Below are 22,397 nucleotides of genomic sequence, written 5' to 3'. Positions count from 1 at the left end.
AAAGGTTGTATTCCCAGAAAGATGGCATTACTTTTTAAGATTTCACACTTAAGTTGGATACTAGGTAGGAGAATTGACCTGAGTAACTAGTAAGCTGGACATGGCCCCTTTCCTTGTCCCTTTCTCTTTGAGCCCGTAATGAATCTGATGGTTTCATTTCTGACATTTTGTAGAAACCATTTCCAAAGCAGTACCTTGTAGACCTCAACTCTACCATGTAAAAGAATCAAGACATTCTTTCTGACATTCATGCCTCTGGGACAGAAAAGGGCAGTTTCTATCACAGGTAATGATGACAATCCAATTTAATTTTTTTTTTTTTTTTTTTTTTTTTTGCGGTACGTGGGCCTCTCACTGTTGTGGCCTCTCCCGTTGCGGAGCACAGGCTCCGGACACGCAGGCTCAGTGGCCATGGCTCACGGGCCCAGCCGCTACACGGCACGTGGGATCCTCCCGGACTGGGGCACGAACCCATGTCCCCTGCATCGGCAGGCGGACTCTCAACCACTGTGCCACCCGGGAAGCCCCCCAATTTAATTTTTTATAACCTTTTTTTCTTTTTCAATTTAACTTCCCTTTTGGATGATACATTTAGTGGGACTTGCCTGCAAAGAGTCTAGGAACCTTTGCAGAAAGATAATCAGACATGTTGGTTCTTCTCTTTTTTATTTGTGAATACTTTTTAAGGTACTTGTTTCTTATTTTAATGTATGCCTGGGGAATTGGAAATGCTACGCATAGCAAGTTGTATGTTTGGAATCAGTACAGATCCCTGTCAACCTCCCTAAAATGATTACTTCTCTCATCCACCTTAGAACATTTTTACGTTATTAAGTCATCAGGTTTAGCTGAGCAATGAGGGTGTGACCTCTTTGTTATTTGGATTATAAAATGCTCCTGATCATTTTCGGGGTACTTATGGCTAAGACTTCAGTGCCACCCCTGGTATTTCTTGTCATGAGTTATGATAGTGATGGATTCCATCCGTCTGGACCTCGGCTCCCATGGTTCTCTGATCTAAGAACAGTTGGAACTTTGTTCTGACCTCATGCTATGCCTAGTCACAGAGTTTCTTATAAAATAGAGGAAGCATTTTAATAAATCAGGTATATTTCGTATCTCTAGAGTTGGATCATTCATGACTTCTTTCACAGAGTTTGTCAAATGGTCAGCAGCGTCATCTAGAGCTTGGAGCACTGGTCCCGCAAGTCAGAAGACCAGGACACAATTCCTAGTTCAGTCACCTTCTCTCTTTTGACCTGTGCATATATACTTGGTTTACCTGTCTCTAGAATGTGATTCCAGCAACATAGATCACATTGCCCATTTAATAGATTCCATTTCATTAGACTTCTTCAATTTCTGTAAGTTTTCTTGTTGCCATGTTGCTACTGTTATAGTTCTGCATAGGAAACCCCAACTTCATGTCAGGATTTGAAGCTAGACTTCACCATAAATTGCAATTTTCCAGCCTCTCAGCCCAAGGAATATGGTGCATTCAACAGGAAAGAACAAACCGAGGGAAGTAACCACCTTTCACTTGAGCATCAAAAATCCTACCAGTTGGGCTTCCCTGGTGGCGCAGTGGTTGAGAGTCCGCCTGCCAATGCAGGGGACGCGGGTTCCTGCCCCGGTCCGGGAAGATCCCACATGCCGCGGAGCGGCTGGGCCCGTGAGCCATGGCCGCTGAGCCTGCACGTCCGGAGCCTGTGCTCCGCAACGGGAGAGGCCACAACAGTGAGGGGCCCGCATACCGAAAAAAAAAAAAAAAAAAAAATCCTACCAGTTGCAGTAAACCCCTCCTGTGACTAAGTGTCTTCCCTGAAGGATGTTACATCCTTATTTATATCACAAAACTAGCATCCCAGACGTTTCTAATTGAATTGAGCTTCAGATTCACCGTTGGGTTCCGAGAAGTGCTAAGTTTTCCTAGAAGCAAAATCCTTCCTGTTCTCTCTCCTTCTCTACCATCCACCATCAGACTACTTTTTTGTTTACTTTCTCTCTGACATTCGTGGGTAAGGTTTTTTTTATTTTAAAGATATGCATGGCCAACGTTTTCTGTGGTTACTACTGTGGATTTGCCAATGCCTAGTTCTGACTTTAGAAGAAATATTTTGACACTGTGCATTCACTTACAATTTCCATCTGTTCATCCATGTGTTCTGCTTGTTCACCTTTGAGCAACTAAAATTTGTTATTTACAACTAAAATAATTCACAGATGAAATGGTCTTCAAATGCTGAAAACAAACAAAAAATGAAAACAGGCAAAACCACTAGGTGGATACTTGATATTGGAGGATTGAATTTGGCAAAGGATAAAATTGAATTTGAAATACTTTAAAGAATAATCATATATTTTAGTAATATTGGTAAATAATGAATTCGTTTTTATTCAGTCTGCTTAAAATTACACTTGGCTTTATGATGAACTAATGTCAACTGATTAAACAAAAAGCAACAAGAAGTCTAGAAAGCAAAAATGGGGGGGAATCATGGGATATCTTGGGCCCTTATTAAGGCCCAAGAGGGAAAGAGCTTTGATTCCAGGAGTGGTGAGATTGCGTTAAGGACAAAATAGCCTCCATCCTTATTTACCAATGAATCCTTCAGTTCCTGTCACTTTTTTTCTACAAAACAAATCTAAGAATATAAAGCAGGCTTTAAGCCAATGGGTAACAGAGTGCAGTTTGATTTTCTAAGGAAGGAAAGCTGTAGTCACAGACGCACACACGCGTGCGAGCACACGCGCACACACACACAGAGTGCTCTGGCAAGTAGAGTTAGCTTCCCAAGCATGCACTTCAGGCCTAATCTAGTGGCTGTGATGGATCCATGTAACCATTTGACAGGTTCTGATAACCTTTTAATGGAAAACAGTGTGAAGGGGCAGTGAAGGATTACTGAGTTCTAACAACATCTGTCTTCTAATTAAGATCCTTTTTTCATTATCACCATTTAATTCCAGGAACTTGTGTGGCATCTGTAGAACTATGACTCACTTGCCTGAGTTCTTCAGACTTTGAGAAAAATTTAAGCGCTCTAGTTTTGGGTATAGAACATTAGGCATTAAGGTGCAGGGAGAAGCGAGTTTCTCAACAGAAAAGATCACCCATCTGGAGCTGATCTCTATGAAGACATTTACATCCCTGAGATTGAGCATCCAACACACCAGAAAGGTGTGTAATCAAGAAAAAAATCTCTGACTCTTTGAACAAAAGCATTCTGGTTTTCACTGTTCTTCAGAAGTAAGGCGTCCTTAAGGGAAAAGCCATGAATCAAACAGGTCTTTTCAAAGAATAGGGTCCGAGGTCTGGTTTCTTCTTAGTAATAAGATCTCCACAGCCTAGGAAGCCTTGTTTCTACTAAGAAACATAACCAGAACTTGCCTGTCGTCTGTGAACTCTCCCATAGTGGGGTTCAGAATCCTAACACTGCCTGTGTCTCACCATTACGGTAGTCGCTGGATTCAGTAGTTACTGAACTGGAGAATTCTCACTAGGTGTTGGCAATGCCTGTGTGAGCAGAAGAGCAATGCAGATTCTTACTAGATTTGCTAGTGGGTCTTGGAAAGTGTTTGACTTCTTAAAAGCTTTTGCATAAATGACAGATCTCAGCTGAAGACATTTGGCTGTTCTGCAGGAACCCTAGGGGAATTAAACTGGCAAAGTGGACCTGGCCAAGAATTGGGTTCTGCCTGCTTTGATTTTAGAGTGGCTTTTTTTTTTTTTTTTTTTTTCCCGGTACGCGGGCCTCTCACTGTTGTGGCCTCTCCCTCTCCCGTTGCGGAGCACAGGCTCCGGACGCGCAGGCTCGGCGGCCGTGGCTCACGGGCCCAGCCGCTCTGCGGCATGTGGGATCTTCCCGGACCGGGGCACGAACCCGTGTCCCCTGCATCGGCAGGCGGACTCTCAACCACCGCGCCACCAGGGAAGCCCCTTGGGGTGGCTTTGTAGAGCCATGGTTCCCTTACAGCTGATGTGCCACACAGCCCCACTTCCCTGCTTTACACTGTCTTCCCTCATCCGTGTTTGAATATGAAGCACCTTAGTAATGGATGGAAAGAACAAAGATCTGTATTAAACACAGACTTGCACTGTCTACAGAAATGGTTTGTATTTGAAAGGGGGGAAGACCTCAGCCATTCTGAATTATTATAGCTTCAGGAGATGGAAGTGTTTTATTAGTCCATATACACAGATAGATATATCAATGCCAGGAAAAAAAAAACTAATAAATTATAACTAAGATTCTACATATGGACCTTCTTAATATTCTGCCTTGTTTCTGGCAGTGCAGGGAAATGGCCAGACAACTTAGATAAGACCTTGACCTCTACTCCACCTTTCTTTCATGACATACTTCAGCATGCCCTTTTTGGTTTCCCTGTAAGCAGGATGTTGATTCCCATTGAGTTTTTCCAACAAGTGAACGGTGTAGATATATAAAACAGCTAGACCAGATGATGACAGTAAGACACTGAACACATGGCTCCAGTTTTTAAAAAAATATTGTGTACTTTGGAAAAAGTTCAAAGTGTGCACCTGTCTGTTTCCTTTTTTATTGAACAACAAGGTTTAATGGCAACAGTAGAAAAACAGGTGTCTGTTCAGCTTGGGTGTCGAGGCCCAGAAATTGAAAACAAAACACCACAAAAACCCCAAGGCTTGAAGAGAGCTTCTTTAGGGATAATATAGTCAAGGTTAATTTATAATTTTGGCCCAGTTCCTGTAAAGGCACAGGATTTGACTGTCATATTTCCTCCCCCATCCCCATCCCCACGTCTAACCTAAAAAGAATATGTTCTTTAGAAAAACAAGACCTGTGATGAGCTAAGTATTATGAGACCAGCTGGTCCTCTGCGGGGCAGGGCAAAAAGCTTTCTTGAGATGAAGCATTTAAAGTTATGTGTGTTTTCCAAATGAACCTATCTATGAAACAGAAACAGAATCACAGGCATAGAGAACAGACTTGTGGTTGCCAACGGGGAGGGGGTTTGGGGGAGGGATGGAGTGGGAGTTTGGGGTTAGCAGATGTAAGCTTTTATATAGAGAATGGATAAACAACAAGGCCCTACTGTATAGCACAGGGAACTATATTCAGTACCCTATGATAAACCATAATGAAAAAGAATATAAAAAAAGAATATATATATGTATAACTGAATCACTTTGCTGTACAGCAGAAATTAACACAGCATTGTAAATCAACTATACTTCAATTAAAAAAATGCTGAAGAAAAATAAATAAGTAAATAAAGTTATTTGTGTTTTGGAAACCTTGTTTTATTCCTGTTCAGATTTGCCACGTGTAAATGGCAATAGCGGTATTGAAAACAGTTAGGTTTCTGTGTGTTATTTGGTGACATAGAATTTGTGCTAGGACCCTAAAAACTGCAGATACACATTTTATGACACATCCTCTTACAGAGAGGTTTGTTTTGCTATTCTGATCACAAACCTGGGAACAAGGAACTCCAGGGAGTTCTGGGAAAATACACACACTGAAATTAGCCAAGTGTTAGAGAGCAAGATTCTTATGTTCTGAACATACGTTTACGGCTTCATTCCTTTATACGCAGCAACCTTTGGCCTCAGTGAGGAAAATGCTGAACTTATGGAACCAGAGCTTGGCTCTTTATGTCTACAGCCATCACACAAACACAGAATTGCTGTAACGTGGCTAAATGGTGTGTAACAATGGACTGTCTGGGGTTTTAGAGCTGCAGAGGTGCCTTTCTAAGGAATATTCTTCAAGCTTGTTGTGTTACAGATCCACTGATCAAAGAGGCCTGGCTCCAAGATGGTGTCTGCGTTGTCTGGACTCCATTTTTTTTTCCTATACTTCTATAGAGGTGCCTTTATGCACGACACTGAAAATATAGATTACTTAAAATGATTTGTCGGGAATCATTTCCTGTCAGGGAGATGCTTTCATAACTTTTAGGAGTATCACTACCTTGACCATCTGTGTAACTTAGGATTTCAGGCCAACTATGATACTGTCTGCTCGTCATGGGTTCCTTTATATCAACAGACGTGGTATAGTTAAATTAGGAAAGCGTTAGTCATGTAGTTGTGGCTACAAGACTTGACATTTTAATTTTACCAATGACTCTTGAGTATTGAGAATGGCCCGCAGTTCCTCTGTCTAATAATATCCTGGGTATATCCTAGATAGTGTGAAGAATAAAGAGGAAACGTGTGTTAGGCAGTTTGAATGCCTTAGAAAGAGGTGCAATACGAGGTGTGAAATACAAACCCCAGCATTTAGTTCTTGCTTAATTTTAATGTATATGAATACAAAGTAGTGTTAATTCTTCACTATGGCGCTGATTCCTCTCCCATCATTACTGGGCTAGTTTGAGCAATCTTCCTTTCTCATCTAGACCTTTGTGTCAGCTTCTTCACTGGTCTCCTCATCTCCATTTTTCTCCCTTTCCAAAGGCTATAGAATAGACGGTTAATTTTATTAATCACAGCCGTAAGCAAAAACCCAACTCTCTCCATGACCTACAGATTAAATATTAATTCTAGCCAGATTGCCAAGGGCTTCTTTAATATGGATGTATTATTATTTTATAGCCTCATTAACTTCACCTCCCTATTTATGATCCATCTCCCAAACTGAACTACTACCTTTCACTGAACGTGACATTCATTGTTCTACCTCCATAAATTCATTTGCTTTTCCCTTTAATATAATGCCTTCTTCTACCCCAAGCACAGACCCAGTTCCCCTTCTTAATATATTACCCTTTGAAAGTATCTCCTATTCTGCATATTTATTGTTAGGTCCACACCTAGCTGACCTAAATGATTTACAGTTCCTATTGCTGTTGTGAATATAATCCTTTTATTAGGTTTTCTTGCTAGGTAATACTGGTATCCAATCATATCATCTTCTAATAGTGCTTATTTTATCTCCTCATTTCCTACAGTTGTACCACAATTTGTTATTCCTGTCTTGTTGCATTGGCTAGAACTTTCAGAGCAGTGTTAAATAGTAGCACCGGTAGTCACCATTCTTGGCTTGTTCTTGATATTAAGGAAATTGATATTGTTATAAAGGATGTTGTTATAAAGGATATTGATATTGTTCTTGATATTAAGGAAACCACCCCTCTAAGAGTTTCAGGGTTAAGTATGATTTAGATTGGTGGCTAACAGTCAGCATCTTTAGGTTGCATACAGTATCATTCTAATTCCACTTTATAAAGACATGTTTTGAAATGGCTGAAATTGATATTTTTGCATTTTTAAGTTTTAAATGTATGTAGGGATATATTAAAACATGTACATATATATGTATAAATTTAAACATGCATATTGAACGTATGAAAGTACAAAGAATGATATAACAAATTTCCATGGAGCCATCATCCAGTTCAGCAATTATCAGTTTTGTTTTATCCTGATTTCACTCACTTCCCTTCCCTCTTACTATTTTGAAGTAAATCCCAGATATCTTATTATTCAATGTATAAGTATTTCAGCGTGTACCTCTGAAAGATAAGGGCTATTTTTAAACATAACCATAATGCATTTGACACATATACCAATTTTTTTAAACATCTTTATTGGAGTATAATTGCTTTACAATGTTGTGTTAGTTCCTGCTTTACAACAAAGTGAATCAGCTATACGTATACATATATCCCCATATCCCCTCCCTCTTGTGTCTCCCTCCCACCCTCCCCATCCCATCCCTCTAGGTGGTCACGAAGCACTAAGCTGATCTCCCTGTGCTATGCGGCTGCTTCCCACTAGCTATCTATTTTACATTTAATAGTGTATATATGTCAATGCCATTCTCTCACTTCGTCCCAGCTTACCCTTCCCCCTCCCCGTGTCCTCAAGTCCATTCTCTATGTCTGCGTCTTTATTCCTGTCCTGCCTCTAGGTTCATCAGAACCTTTCTTTTCTTTTTTTTTTTAGATTCCATATATATGTGTTAGCATATGGTATTTATTTTTCTCTTTCTGACTTACAGCACTTGGTATGACAGACTCTAGGTCCATCCACCTCACTACAAATAACTCAATTTCGTTTCTTTTTATGGCTGAGTAATATTCCATTGTATATATGTGCCACATCTTCTTTATCCATTCCTCTGTTGATGGACACTTAGGTTGCTTCCATGTCCTGGCTATTGTAAATAGTGCTGCAGTGAACATTGTGGTACATGACTCTTTTTGAATTATGGTTTTCTCGGGGTATATGCCCAGTAGTGGGATTGCTAGGTTGTATGGTAGTTCTATTTTTAGTTTTTTAAGGAACCTCCATAGTGTTCTCCACAGTGGCTGTGTCAATTTACATTCCCACCAACAGTGCAAGGGTGTTCCCTTTTCTCTACACCCTCTCCAGCATTTATTGTTTGTAGATTTTTTGATGATGGCCATTCTGACCGGTGTGAGGTGATACTTCACTGTAGTTTTGATTTGCATTTCTCTAATGATTAGTGATGTTGAGCATCCTTTCATGTGTTTGTTGGCAATCTGTATATCTTCTTTGGAGAAATGTCTATTCAAGTCTTCTGCCCATTTTTGGATTGGGTTGTTTGGTTTTTTGATATTGAGCTACATGAGCTGCTTGTATATTTGCGGGATTAATCCTTTGTCAGTTGCTTCATTTGCAAATATTTTCTCTCATTCTGAGGGTTGTCTTCTCATCTTGTTTATGGTTTCCTTTGCTGTGCAAAAGGTTTGAAGTTTCATTGGGTCCCATGTGTTTATTTTTATTTTTATTTCCATTTCTCTAGGAGGTGGGTCAAAAAGGATCTTACTGTGATTTGTGTTATAGAGTGCTCTGCCTATGTTTTCCTCTAAGAGTTTTAGAGTGTCTGGCCTTACATTTAGGTCTTAAATCTATTTTGAGTTTATTTTTGTGTATGGTGTTAGGGGGTGTTCTAGTTTCATTCTTTTACATGCAGCTGTCCAGTTTTCCCAGCACCACTTATTGAAGAGGCTGTGTTTTCTCCGCTGTATATTCTTGCCTCCTTTATCAAAGATAAGGTGACCATATGTGCGTGGGTTTATCTCTGGGTTTTCTGTCCTGTTCCATTGATCTATATTTTTGTTTTTGTACCCAGTACCATACTGTCTTGATTACTGTAGCTTTGTAGTATAGTCTGAAGTCAGGGAACCTGATTCCTCCAGCTCTGTTTTTCTTTCTCAAGATTGCTTTGGCTATTCAGGGTCTTTTGTGTTTCCAGACAAATTGTGACATTTTTTGTTCTAGTTTTGTGAAAAATGCCAGTGGTAGTTTGATAGGGCTTGCACTGAATCAGTAGGTTGCTTTGGGTAGTGTATGACACATATACCAATTAATGATAACCCTTTGTAATCAGTGATCAGATTTCCTCTTACATCAGGATCCAAATAAGTTTCATTCATTGCAATTGGTTTAATTGCAACTCTTTTTAATGTCTGTATTTTAGGTTTTTCTTTTCTCTCACCCTTTGGTCTGTCTCTAGCTCTAGCTCTATTTGTCTTTTTATCTTCTTTTAATTTTTTCTTAAGAAATCAGGTTATTTGCCCTGTAGAGTTCTTCATAGATTGGGCTTTGCTGATTGCATCCCATGGTGTTCTTTTATATGTTCCTCTGACCTGTGTTCTTCCTGTAAATTAGTAGCTGTATCTGGGTGCTTGATTAAATTCAGATTTGATCTTTGGGGGTAAGAATACTTTGTGGATAGTTTTAGAGAAGTTGATTTTCAATCTCATCAATGTTGATTCTCTATTTATTGAAATGACCATATGGCTTTTATTTTTGATATGCCATGATTTTTTTTAATTTGATGAATAAGATAATGAATTTGTCTCATAGTTTCTATCTTTTGACCTTCTGTCTACTTTCATTTCTAAGTGTATTTTGGTTGATGAATAAATTAACCTATGTCATTAAATGTCACATGGTAATTTCAGCAGCTCGCCGAGTAACTGAATCCTTAATCAGTTCCCTTTGTTTTGATGAGTTCTGTATGATGCTTCAAACTTTTGACTAATTTGGAAAATGACAGGTTAACATTTTCTACATTGACATGACCTTCTCCCAACCAAATTGATACTGATAAAATGTGCAGAATACAGTAAAGAATGTGCCCCTTCTACCTTTAGCCTGATGAGGTCTATAAATATATCAAATTAAGCCAGTCAGCTGACTGCTAATATTTGCTTTGTAGGCTAGATGAATCTTACTCTTTTAGAATACGTGTTGATAGGAAAAGATTCAAGGAACAGCTTGAAAGTTCGTTGACTTCTGGCTATGGAAATTTTATACTCAGATAAAACTGTCAGTGATTAGTAGAAAATATATAGCAGAACTGTATTTCTGTAGCTGGCTTCTTAGCTAAGAGAAGATTATTGGCTTTGTAAGGAAGAAAATGTCGCTTTCTTGTAACCGCCTGGCCAGCCATCCACTGTGGGAGGAGACTCCTTCTTCTTTAGAAAAGCTAAGACATCCTAGAAGACATTTATGCCATTGACATGTTGCTCTAAGAAGTAGTAGACTAGAATGATTACACTGTGTCATGAGTGAAATGTGCTGTCAGAAAAAAAGAAAAAAAAATAGCCACTTCTGTGTTTGAAAAATAACCTTTGTTGACAATTTTTATTTTTCTAAGGAGAACACTATCTAATGACACCAAAGCATTTGCTCAGCAACTGCTGGGAACTTAGGATCTCCTTTCTGTTTAGCTACAAATGAGCTCAGCGTTACAACAAAAATTAGAATTTTGTTTTATGAGGAGAAACACCCAAGGGTCACTTTTCATTCTGCTGAAGAAGGCAGAAAAAATATTAGGGTCTGCCCTGAGAGCTTGTAAGGGAGGGAGGGATCTAAAGGCAATCCTGTTAACCTACTTCAGCCCCACTGAACAGTGTCTTATATGTCTTACATACATTACATATAAGACAACAGAAAACAAGCATGTCCACATTCGCTTATGTGCCCTTGGGCAGCCTGTACACTTTTGTGAATTTTTAGCTGGAGGTATTTGCTGAAAGACTGCAGAACTGTTCTTTTGAGATGATCTGTATCCTCTTTTTCAATATGGGGTAAATTATACAATATGTGAAGATTCTTTTGGGTCTACCATTGTATGTGTGTTATGATGCCAAAGCTCAAGTTCACTACTTAAACCAGTTAACCTCCACCAGCCCTTGGTGTTGGCTTATTCTTTGGACAGACTCTCACCTTGTAGGTAATCTACCATATTACCAAGTCCTGAGGTCCATGAATTGAGATGCCCTAATTCTACTTTAGAAAGTTCTGGTTCCATTTCTGGTCTCGTGATGGTTCTTCCCTGGCTTCCCTGTTTGTTTCTATAGCAGAGTTCAGTAGAGGAGAGGCCAAGGAGATGGGCTCTGGGAACCTCCAAGTCAGGATGGGTTTCTCTGATCTTCTATCATTTTTTTCTCAAGTACCTATTTGCTATTCAGCAACGGATTGAATTACTACTTGCAAAAAAATGCCAACCCAGAATGGTGATGCTTTAGTGGTTCTGAGTCTGGCTCTGGATTTTCCTTTGGAGAACTAATGCCTCCCCCGTCCTTCCGTTGGCATCTATAGAAGCTGCATTAGGTGGCATGGCTTGTCCTGCCCAGCTTCTGAGCCAGAGCGTCATTTTCAGGAACCACATAAGCATTTCTTCCCAGTAGAAGTTCAAAGTGCTCTGGTACATAATTGCTGAGGAGCTATATTCTGAGCAAGAATAATAATTTCAGATTTTTTTTTTTAAACTGGGAAATCAAAGAGCAGGAATGCATGCAGATTTCTAAATACTTAGCCATGGAAGATATCACAGGTAAGGATTTTTTTAAAAATCCTACAACTTTGTAGCGATTGACAGTTTCATGTTAGAATATAAAAATTGTTAATATTTGTATATGTTATTGAGAAAACTTCAGAGAGTGATTTAATCTTCTGCAAGTAAATCGTTAAGAATTGTCCTAAAAACTCCTAGTCAGGGCTCATTCGCTCAGGGAAGATAGGAGCTAATGATTGCTTCTTGGGGTAAACACTGTACACATACTAATTCCTGCTAATTGTCAAAGGAGAAGAGACTGGCTTCTTATCAGTCGTTTGCATTTGTGTAATGGCCCTGGTCTGTTAGTGCTGTCTACTTCACTGATAAGGAAAACACCACTTAACACAAGCAAGAAAGGGAACTGTCCTTTCCAGCATTATTTTCTTTTTAGCCTGTCTCTGAGCAGAAAAAGGCTGGCATTCTATAGGAAATACTGTGTGACTCCATGGGAAAATACTGAGTCATGAGCAGAGAACACTCAGTTACTCCTCAAAGTTTTATTCTGCGTATTTACTAAAGTGTGCAGTAGTACGTGATTTCCAAAATGCTGAGTTATAAACAAAGTTTATACTACGGCCCATGTTCTGTGGACATCGTGCTATTTTTAAATACAGTTTTTAAACTGTTACAATAACACACAAGATTATAAATACAGTGAATTCATGTAACTTGGAAGCTCAGTCAGAAGTATTAGAAAATTACACGTGAAACTTACATGATATTGTAAATCAACTATACTTCAATAAAAAAATTTTTTAAAGAAATATTAGAGAATTGTGTGGATCTGGACAGTTGAAAATAATTACACATTTAAGATAGCTTCTTTTTCTTTTAACTCAAATTGTTCTTCAGTTTTATTTTGTAAGCCAATTGAATGGGTATAAATTATTGACAGTGGTTTTGAAGAAGTTAAATTATTGATATTTACTTGATGCTTTGCGATCATTCAGTGGTTACCCCTCCAAATCAGACCATCTCTTCACATTTTGTAGAAGAATCATTTGCTAAGAAGCAACATTCGAGACTTGATTATATGTACTTACAGTGTCTGGACAGAAATGTTTTTGCTTCTCTTTGTTCCGTACTTACGCCGTCAGTAATGAAACATATCCTCTATTTGTATGCAGTTTTGCAACTGACAAAGTGTTTTATCAAACTCTGCAGCAACCCTGCGATACCTCATTTTTGCAGCTGAGTATACTGAGGCAGGTAGCTGGACCAGAGCCCCGCAGCTAGTAATTGGCAAAATTGTGCCTTGGCCCCCTGATTCTTCTCAGCTAACTCCAGGGTCATTTCACTACATTTCCTCTATAAAGATCTCCTTTTAGGGAGAATTGTTTACAGTCTTACAATTTTCAACCCCAGTAACTTTAGTTGTTATTATTATGCCTCGCATATAATAGGCGGTCATTAAAGAACTGTGAAAGGAAAGAAAAAAGAAGGGAGGGAGGGAAGGAGGGTGGGAGGGAAGAGAAGGGTTAGGGAAGGGAGGGAAAGCTAGAAAGGAGGGAGTCCTATTTCCTGGTGCAGGATTTGGGAAATCTTTTTTTTTTTGCGGTACGCGGGCCTCTCACTGTTGTGGCCTCTCCCGTTGCGGAGCCCAGGCTCCGGACGCGCAGGCTCAGCGGCCGTGGCTCACGGGCCCGGCCACTCCGCGGCATGTGGGATCTTCCCGGATCGGGGCACAAACCCGTGTCCCCTGCATCGGCAGGCGGACCCTCAACCACTGCGCCACCAGGGAAGCCCCCTGGGGAATCTTTAAATGGTAATCTTAGTGTCCAAATCCTTGGCTAAGTCAGAGAACTGTTCAGACTTCCCCGGAATGGTCATTAGTCCTGATCTATACTACCAAGACAGACGGGGTGGAGAGTAAAACACTCGGAAGAAATTCTCTAGTAACAAACTAACTGCTGTACTTATACTTTCTTCCTTATAATTTTGTAATTGGTAACATCCCAAGTAAAGTGTGTTTGGGATAAAACGTTCATATAAATGATAAACGTAAAAGTAATGAAGTCACACTTATCACTGTTCCTAATTGCTGTCCACTTAGCACTTACTAGAAGTTGACCAACTCCCAGATTATGACAAACTAGTTACAAAGCAGAGGGAAGCAGTTTCTATTAAGGACTGAATGAGTGAGATCTATGTTACCTACTGCCGGGAGCAGCTATGAAGTTCATCTTTTATATATCAAAAGCACATTCTGTTGCCAAAACTGTTAGCTTTACCCCTGATAAACTCCTGCCAGCTCCCCCAGAAAGAATGCTGTTTCCACAGTTTGGTTTGAGAACCTGCTTTGTCTGTTCCATTAAATTCTGGCAGAATTACCAAACGGAAACTGACCTAGCACTACAGCGTATATAGGCCAAAGAGAAAGGATATCACTGCAAAATTTATAGATGTGCTCAGGGCTGACTGTGCACTGCGGTCAACTAAGGAGAATATATAAGGAAACTTGGCAAAAATCAGAAAGGTGCGTATATCACCATCCAGATCCAGGTTCTTCTGACAATTACAACGTATTCCTGTGTTTGGCTGTTGGTTCAGAACAGCTGTACCCAGTTGGTCCACACTTTGTGTCACCTGGGAGTTAACTGCTGCTTTGCAATTCCATGATCATTTTTGTTTTCGCTGCTACTAAAGGATAAAAGCAGCACAGTCCATGACATGTAAGAGAGTTGCTACTTCATTTTCTCCAAGAATTATTTTATTATCAACTATCCCATTCCTAGTGTCTAGTCATGATGTAAGAATTTTTCAAATGAATGTGTCAAAGCTCAGAGCTGCAGGGTAATCATGTCAAGAAAAATTACTTTTAAAGGACTGAAAAAAAGGGATAGTTGCTAGTTTTAACCCACATTTCTTAATCCTACTTATTTGATAACACAAGATCAGAAAATCCAAGGAATAGGTATGATGTTTCTATCTCGTTTCTGTCACAGCTAATTTTCATTGTAAGTTTGCAGTGAATATGGAGGGTCTGCTTTGGCGAGGAGGGGGGCTGGTTTTGTTGTTTTTAATAAAAGCCTCAGCGTTTGTCCTGAAAGAGCCTGCTGCAGTGTTTGCTGTCCAGTTTGGATGAGGGGTAATTCTTAGCAGCCTGTCAGGGATTCAGGGACCACTGGGGTCTGCTTGAGGCTCAGAGCTCCTTTGCAGGAACGATGGTGACAGAACACTGCAGGTGGTCCCCTTGGCAAAAATAGTCTGCCCAATTTGTCATCCCGTAGATCCCTGTCAGCAGTTGAAACTCGTAAGCACAAAACCTTTAAGACAAACTCCCTCCTAGTATTTTTTTACAAGCAGTCGCCACGGATGAAAATATCCATAGCACCTAAGTAAACAGTTTTTCACGTGAAGATATAGTATTATGTTAAAATCTGTGCTAAGTGATGTGTAGAAATTGTCTACTCTATGATTTTATAGACCAAAGGATGCAAGTTATGTTTCCCCTCTTCCTGATAAAGATGGTAAAAGTGTAGCTGCTGGCAGAGGGTAACATCACCTCTCTGCTCTCTCTCCCTGGTTCTTCTGCTTGGGTTTGTAGACCTGAGCTGGACATCTGGAAATGCATTCTGAAAAGGACTTTGTGTTGGAATAATTTGAAAATTGACCCAGTTCTTAATTACCCATTATAATGATTCAAGGAAAGCATGCCTCTTTGAAATCTTCAGATTTCTGTTATCAGATTTTACCTCTGATTGATAGATAGCAAAATTAAGATTCTTCCCTACTTTTTCAGTAACCATACCTGCTATTATTCATCGGGTGCCAGTTTTGTGCCAATTCCTTTTACCTCTATAAGAGTCCTGTAAGAGTCCCCTTACCCTGTTTTCTAAATGGGAAAATTGACCATCTGGATGGCTAGGTGACTTACTCAAGGACACAAAGCTAGTAGGAGATGGGATTTGAACCAGATGTCTCCAAAGGGCAAATCATTTTGACTGTCCTTTGCTGTTCCTCCTGAAAGCCATGGTGAGAACAGAGAAATGGTCCCAGACATGCCTTAGACAGGAGAATAAGAGACAAGAAAGGCCTCGAGTCGTTTAGAAACTGAATAATCAGATGCTCGGTATTTCAATCAGGTAGAGTAAAAATCAAGCCGAGTTAGGGTCACAATTAGGTTAAATGTCAAAGCAAAATGTGCGCTTGTGAAGGAAACGAAAAAGAAAGGCAGGAGAAAATGGAAAAATACGACAGGTCAAATAAAATAAACAAGGGCATCTGAGTTTCACACGCAGATCATAACATAGAAATTGATAAGGAAGACAAAGAATTAAAAGTCACTAAGAATGAGTCAGATAATCAACGAGAAAAACTTATGTCTGAAGATGGACTCTCCCTACCCCGGGAGGGTAAATAGAATCTTCATTGGCTGGACACGTTGGTTTTACATTTCATCCTGATAATGTCAGTGATAAACATTATGCTGTGACTTAGACTGTTTGGGGTTGAGACTGAGCAGTGTTTAAGGTGCTCCCAATACTGTAAGTGGGGAGAAGTTCTGAGACTAAATGCTCTTACAGTCTCAGGACTTTGGCTTCCTTTAATCCCTGCACCTAATGGTGGAGCAATCAGTGTCAGCCTGACTTTCCAATAACTGTGAAGATTGAAGGCAAGTGAATGATCAGATTTATCACGTGAAGATGTTGCAACGCAAAATTAAAACTTGTTTCTACTCCTACTTCAGAATGGATGAATTTTGCAGTGCTTTATTCTACATTTGCAGCAATGTTAGACTGTCTTTGTATTTCTTCAGAAGCGTGATGGCAATCAGACATTCAATAATATTCTTCTGAGTAGAAATTAGAATAGAATGGAAATTTTGAACAGAATGCCCCCTGATCTGTACATTAATACATGCTCAATTAATATTTTTTTCATTAGGAACAAATAAGCCACCTTGTATTTTTCTTTGCTATACATTATGTCTAAAAAATATCAAGTCCATACACATATATCACGTAATTTCAAAATAAAATAATTTTATTAATTACTTGCCATTAAAAATTGATATCTACATTCATTTGCACTGATGTGAATTTATGTCATTATTTTTGAGCCTTCCTGGAAAATGTATTTTTCTTAATGACAATAGATGTTCTCTTTTCCAGCTTCCTTAGAAGATAAAGTATTAGTTATAAGAAATGTTGAACCTGTTGCCTATTTAATTATAATTCAATTAATTAACTATAATTACCCTTTTATAATTTTATTATATTTAATTACACCCAGAAAGTACTTAACGTCTTTCCTGTTGTTTATTAAGCCTGAAAGTTTAGTGGAGTACGCCGTATCTTATATGAACTCTTCCTTTTAAGAGAATTTAAGATTAAAGGCTGCTTAGAAGAGGGAAAGATGGGTATAAACCTTTCCCCTTCTTTATCTTTTATCCAGCCACATCTACATCTACCACTGGGACAAGCCATCTTGTCAAGTGTGCAGAGAAGGAGAAAACTTTCTGTGTGAATGGAGGCGAGTGCTTCATGGTGAAAGACCTTTCAAACCCCTCAAGATACTTGTGCAAGTAAGAAAAGAAATCCTCTGTGTGGCTTATGTCCATGACTGCTTCTTTTAGATGATTCCATGTCTCATGATGTATTGTTGCTGCTTTTTCCAATTCCATTGCCTTTGAATAATGCTGTTTTATTTTTAAAGTGTTGTGAAAAGTTCATACCATTTATCATCTTCTCTGTTATATCCAGAATGTTATTTTGCTTTTTTCAAGGTGGGTTGTTTTGGGGGTTTTTTTGCCTTCATATTTATAAAGTTGCTTTCCTCGTGGTTTTCCTCGTTGTTACCTAAGAGAGATGTGCAAATATCATAGAGGTCTGGAACTTTGGATACCTACGTCTCCATCCAATGTATGGATGAAGCTGTAAGATGATGTTCCTTTTTACCCCAGTGGTCACCTGCAAAACGAATAGGACAACTAAAAGAAGCAGAAGGGCAGAAGATTCTTTACTGACACATCTGTTACACTTGGCATTAGCTTATTCTTTTATAACTCCTTTATAAAAATGGAATTTAGGTCGATCTCACTAATGAAAAACCAGCAACTTGCATTTGTTTGGAAATGCATTTAGTGTGTTTAGCATCATTGCATGTAGAAGGCAGAGCGTTCTTTCATGTACTACAGTTATTTATAGATGTATTTAGAATGGCGCGCTCTCCAATGACCTGAAGGAGTTAATGAACCATTAAGAAGTATCACAGTTATTCTCTCTCAACAGACAGAATTAAACAAAGATGTTGTCAGTGAGGTTACATTAAATATTTAAACCTTGCAGTTAAAATTAGTAGGTCTCATTAAAAAGCACGTGTTTATTGTGCCATGCAGTTTTAGTCTACGCTTGATATTTAGGCTCTCTGTGGTCCACGGACTCAAATAATTTGATGTGGTAAAAGATATTTGAATATGCGGTGAAAAATACACATTTCTTTGGCAGTTGACTAAGAGCTGTGTCCCAGTGTTCTAAAGTAGCAGTGATTGTCCTAAATGAGAAAAAAAACCATATCATCAGAACAACCATCTCCGGCTCCAGAATATTACTAGCTTGTGACCCAAATGTTGACAAAGAAGAACAAGTTTGTCAGAGAGACAGGTGAGCTAACAGAAAGAGCAATTAGCAAAATGAGAAAAAAGGCGCAAGAAATCATTAAGAAGGCCATTGCCCTTTTACATCATATAAATAGTATGCAAACATTTAAGTCCCTTTTCTAAGAAAGCCTCCACTGTTTGTAACTCATAAAATGCGTCTTAAAGGACATATATTTTAAAACCATAGCACCAAACAAAAACGCCGTTTCGGTAGAAACGTTTTGCTGTTCGCTGTGCTGATCTAGACACGGGCTATGTGCAGAATGTCTCGTGGGACCTCAGGGCTGTAAGCAAGTACCTCCCAGATCTGCTTTTTTGCCCTCAAAATCTCTCCTTTTAATAGAGTAGAAGCAGAGAAGACAAGTTTTGCTGGTTGTGTGGCCGATTTTATCAATGAAAACGGACAACTTATAAAAGTAGCTATAGTCTTTTATTTATTTTATTATTACTTTTATTATCCTTATAGTACCTTATGCTTTTATACTTTATTACTTTTGTAGTGAATAAAAGACTAGGAATCAGGGCTTCCCTGGTGGCACAGTGGTTGAGAGTCCGCCTGCCGATGCAGGGGACACGGGTTCGTGCCCCCGTCTGGGAAGATCCCATATGCCGCAGAGCAGCTGGGCCCGTGAGCCATGGCCGCAGAGCCTGCGCGTCCGGAGCCAGTGCTCCGCAACAGGAGAGGCCACAACAGTGAGAGGCCCGCGTACAGGAAAAAAAAAAAAAAAAAAAAAGACTAGGAATCACAAGAGTAAAATTCTAATTTCAATTACTAAATATCCCTTTCATAGATATAGGTAATAGTTATAAGCCAAGATAAAGTTAATAAGTAAGAGTCTTTTCAAAGCTTTAAAGCAAGATAAAAATGAAAGAGTATATAGAAAAAATCATTTCTTTCAGGTCTGAAGGATTTTATGACTCTCAGTGTTCATTGTTTTAAAATTAAAGATTCACTTTTTGATCACCAGTATGTTCAACTCAGCATACCTATAGCAAAGAATTAAAGTTGGTCAGTTTTAGACTTTGGTTCTGCCAACTTGCTGTGAATACAGCCCAAACATTCCTCCCTGCCCACATTTATCGTAGTGAATGGGGATGACCACGTTTATTTGTTAACTTTTTATTTTATATCGGCGTATAGGCGCTTAACAATGCTGTGATAGCTTCAGGTGCACAGCAAGGCGACTCAGCCATACGTGTACATGTATCCGTTCTCCCCCAGACGCCCCTCCCATCCAGGCGGCTGTATAACATTGAGCAGTAGGTCCTTGTTGGTTATCCTTTTTAAATACAGCAGTGTGTACATGGGGGATGACCAAATTTTATAGTTTCCTGTAAGATTTTCTCTATGAAAATAGAAAATACCAGAAGCTGAGAATTATAATCTATAAAATATGAGGTGCATTTATTATATGGGTAATCCTGTTACTCTGTCCTAGTCATAGACATACAACCTAATTACGTTTTAATAAATCACTTGAAAAAAACACTTAAAATTATAGTTCCTTTAAATGCTTCCCCTTTTTAAACAATTGTACCCAGATTATCTATGTTTTCTCTTTTTTACTTCTTTAGAAAAGCATCTGAGACCACTGTATTTTAATTATAATAATGAAACATGATCACTTTTCACCGTAGCCTTTGCAAAGATTTACAAGCTGAGTGAGTATATATGATAGTTTCTGAATACCTCTTAGGAACCAGTGCAGTTATTTTCCACGTGTTAATTTCAGCTCTTCTGTGGCCCTCCCACGTCCTGTACAAAAAGTGCTATCGCCTAAGTGCTGTTCATTTGTTCCATTTTGGTATTGTGCCAACAACTGGAATTTTTTTCACCCACACAGCTTTTCATTAAAATTTAAGCCCAATCCAGAAAGGAATACTTGTTATATATTTTTCTAATCTTAAAGTGAAATGTTGTCTTCCTCCAGCAGTTATGAAAGCAGCAACCCATGAATGAATATTGTTTCCCCCGAGCTAATCGTCTTCTAGTTCTCCGCAAATTGGCATTATAATTTTATTGTATCTTTTTTTTGGTAATATAATCTTTCAGAAAAGCGTTAAAGCTTATTACGAGATCTTGTTGGAAAGAAAATCTTTGACATCTGTGATTTTGATCAGTTTTATCCCCCTTTTGCACCATGTCTTTACTGATGCATCAGAGCAAGCCAGTACGTTGATGTAAGCATTGGAATATGTTCACTATCCAAAATATGTCATGCCTTTTTTGTTAAATTTGTCTAATTGTTTTTTAATCCCTGTATTAAAAACATCAATAACATTAAAAATAGTTTAGTCAGAAGTGAAACCAAGGCACATCGTTTACCATGTCTTACGATATTATATTGTTCACTGGACGACTTGCATAGAAACAGAAAACACGAAAGTGTTGCATGGGCTCTTCATGGTCCTGTGTATGAAGCCAGTTCATAGTTTCCACATGGTCCATCTGTCTAGGGCAAAACGTTTCTGAAACACGTGCCACATCATTCAAAATCAGCTTTATCCCTGGCTAAAGACATGACTCAGAAATACCACAAGCACGCGAGTTTCCAAGTAGTCTCTCTGGTCATCTCATCCACTGTTGTCTTTTTGGGAGTTGAAGTCGAAGACTTTACACAAAGCTCTTTTGTCTCTCTGTTTAGAACAAGGTGTTCCAAATGGATTAACCATATAACAGTTAAACACTTCTCTGAGGAGAGGTTTGCTGGTTACTTGGACTTCTCCTCTGGGAACTGTGCGGGAATTTCTGTGGTGTATCTCATCTTTTATATTTCTCTTCTCTCTATAGTAATTTAAAATTTATCCTGGGGGGGAAAAAAAAAAACAACAGTTACTATTCCAGATTGCATAAAGACCAGAAAAGTATCATTCCGTCTTTTACCCTCTGGTACCCCATGTAGTCACATGGTTCAAAGAAACAGGACAGTTTGAACGTGACATTGTCCAGATGTTCCTCTTTGTTTTCTCCCCTTGTTCTTGTATATCTGCTCCTCTGAACAGCTTTACTTAGAGAACTATTTTGGAAGATGTCGATGTGATTTTTTTTTAATCGAAAAATGATTTTATACCACACCGTATTTATAAACCCGTGATGCTGTCCTATGGGCAGATGTGCCTTCCCCGTGTGGGGATTAGAGTTTTAACCACCAATTTTGGTGAAGAGTCTGAGCTCTTTCACTTCAACTCTCTGGACAGTATATTTATAACATAGAGTTAATATGTTCTCCAAACTTCTTCCCAGGGAGTCAGTGAAATTAAATGAATTCATTTCTGCTAAAGCACTTCTAACTCTGGGGAAGCAAGATTTCTTTTTCCTTATAATGGTAGAATTACATTCTCTCTGTAGACACTGGAAAAATATATACACCTGTCTTAACAGACTGTGTTATCATATTTAATTCCCAATTCTTCATTTGATTTAACACCAGCAGTTTTTATCTGATTTGTTGGGGCCGCCAGCTAGCTTTATAACTTTGCATTTGACATTCATTTAATCATGTAATATCTCTGATCAATAACTTCCTTATATGTAAAAACAGAAACAAAAAGCAAACAAAACATAGGAAGATGGGAGGTGCCTTTAAACATGAACTTATGATTTTGTCTATTTTTTATGAAAGCATGTAGTATATATAAGGGCCTATATTGTATTACACATTATTATCGAGATAGTTACGAAAAATATATAGCTAGAGGAGATAAAGTCACAACAAATTTGCTATAATAAATTAAACTCAGTAAATGAAATATGAATTAACATTTGTTTATAGAACAGCTACATCTATGCCAGGCATTTTTGAAAACGCAGAGAAAACATGACGCACGGTCGCTGGTCCCCGGGAACTTAGTCTATTTACGGAAATGGAGTAACTAAAATAGTGCATCAGTTAAAGTGACTATATCCCAGGTGGTACAGTGCTGAGTGTTATGGTAATGAGCATTTAAAGAAGGAAAAGACTGGAATTAGTTGAAGACTTGATAAA

At 38.8% G+C, this 22,397-nt stretch overlaps 1 protein-coding gene across 9 annotated transcripts in view; it reads left to right on the top strand.

Moving 5' to 3' along the window:
* Positions 1-22,397, top strand: part of NRG1 (neuregulin 1) — a 1,020,295-nt gene that overhangs the window by 969,717 nt on the left and 28,181 nt on the right. For 7 of the 9 annotated variants that reach the window (XM_065899834.1, XM_065899833.1, XM_065899836.1 and 4 more), the window contains one exon: positions 17,208-17,337. In XM_065899834.1, the coding sequence (XP_065755906.1) occupies positions 17,208-17,337 (130 nt within the window). Of the gene's footprint in view, positions 1-11,767; positions 11,808-17,207; positions 17,338-22,397 lie in introns of those variants that run through there. The other 2 variants (XM_065899837.1, XM_065899840.1) reach the window with 1 other exon arrangement.

The sequence above is a fragment of the Phocoena phocoena genome, chromosome 21 (genome assembly GCF_963924675.1).
Source record: "Phocoena phocoena chromosome 21, mPhoPho1.1, whole genome shotgun sequence".
In the NCBI taxonomy this organism is placed as follows: domain Eukaryota; kingdom Metazoa; phylum Chordata; class Mammalia; order Artiodactyla; family Phocoenidae; genus Phocoena; species Phocoena phocoena.
Note: the sequence above shows the minus strand (reverse complement) of the source record. Positions and strands in the feature narration are given on the sequence as shown.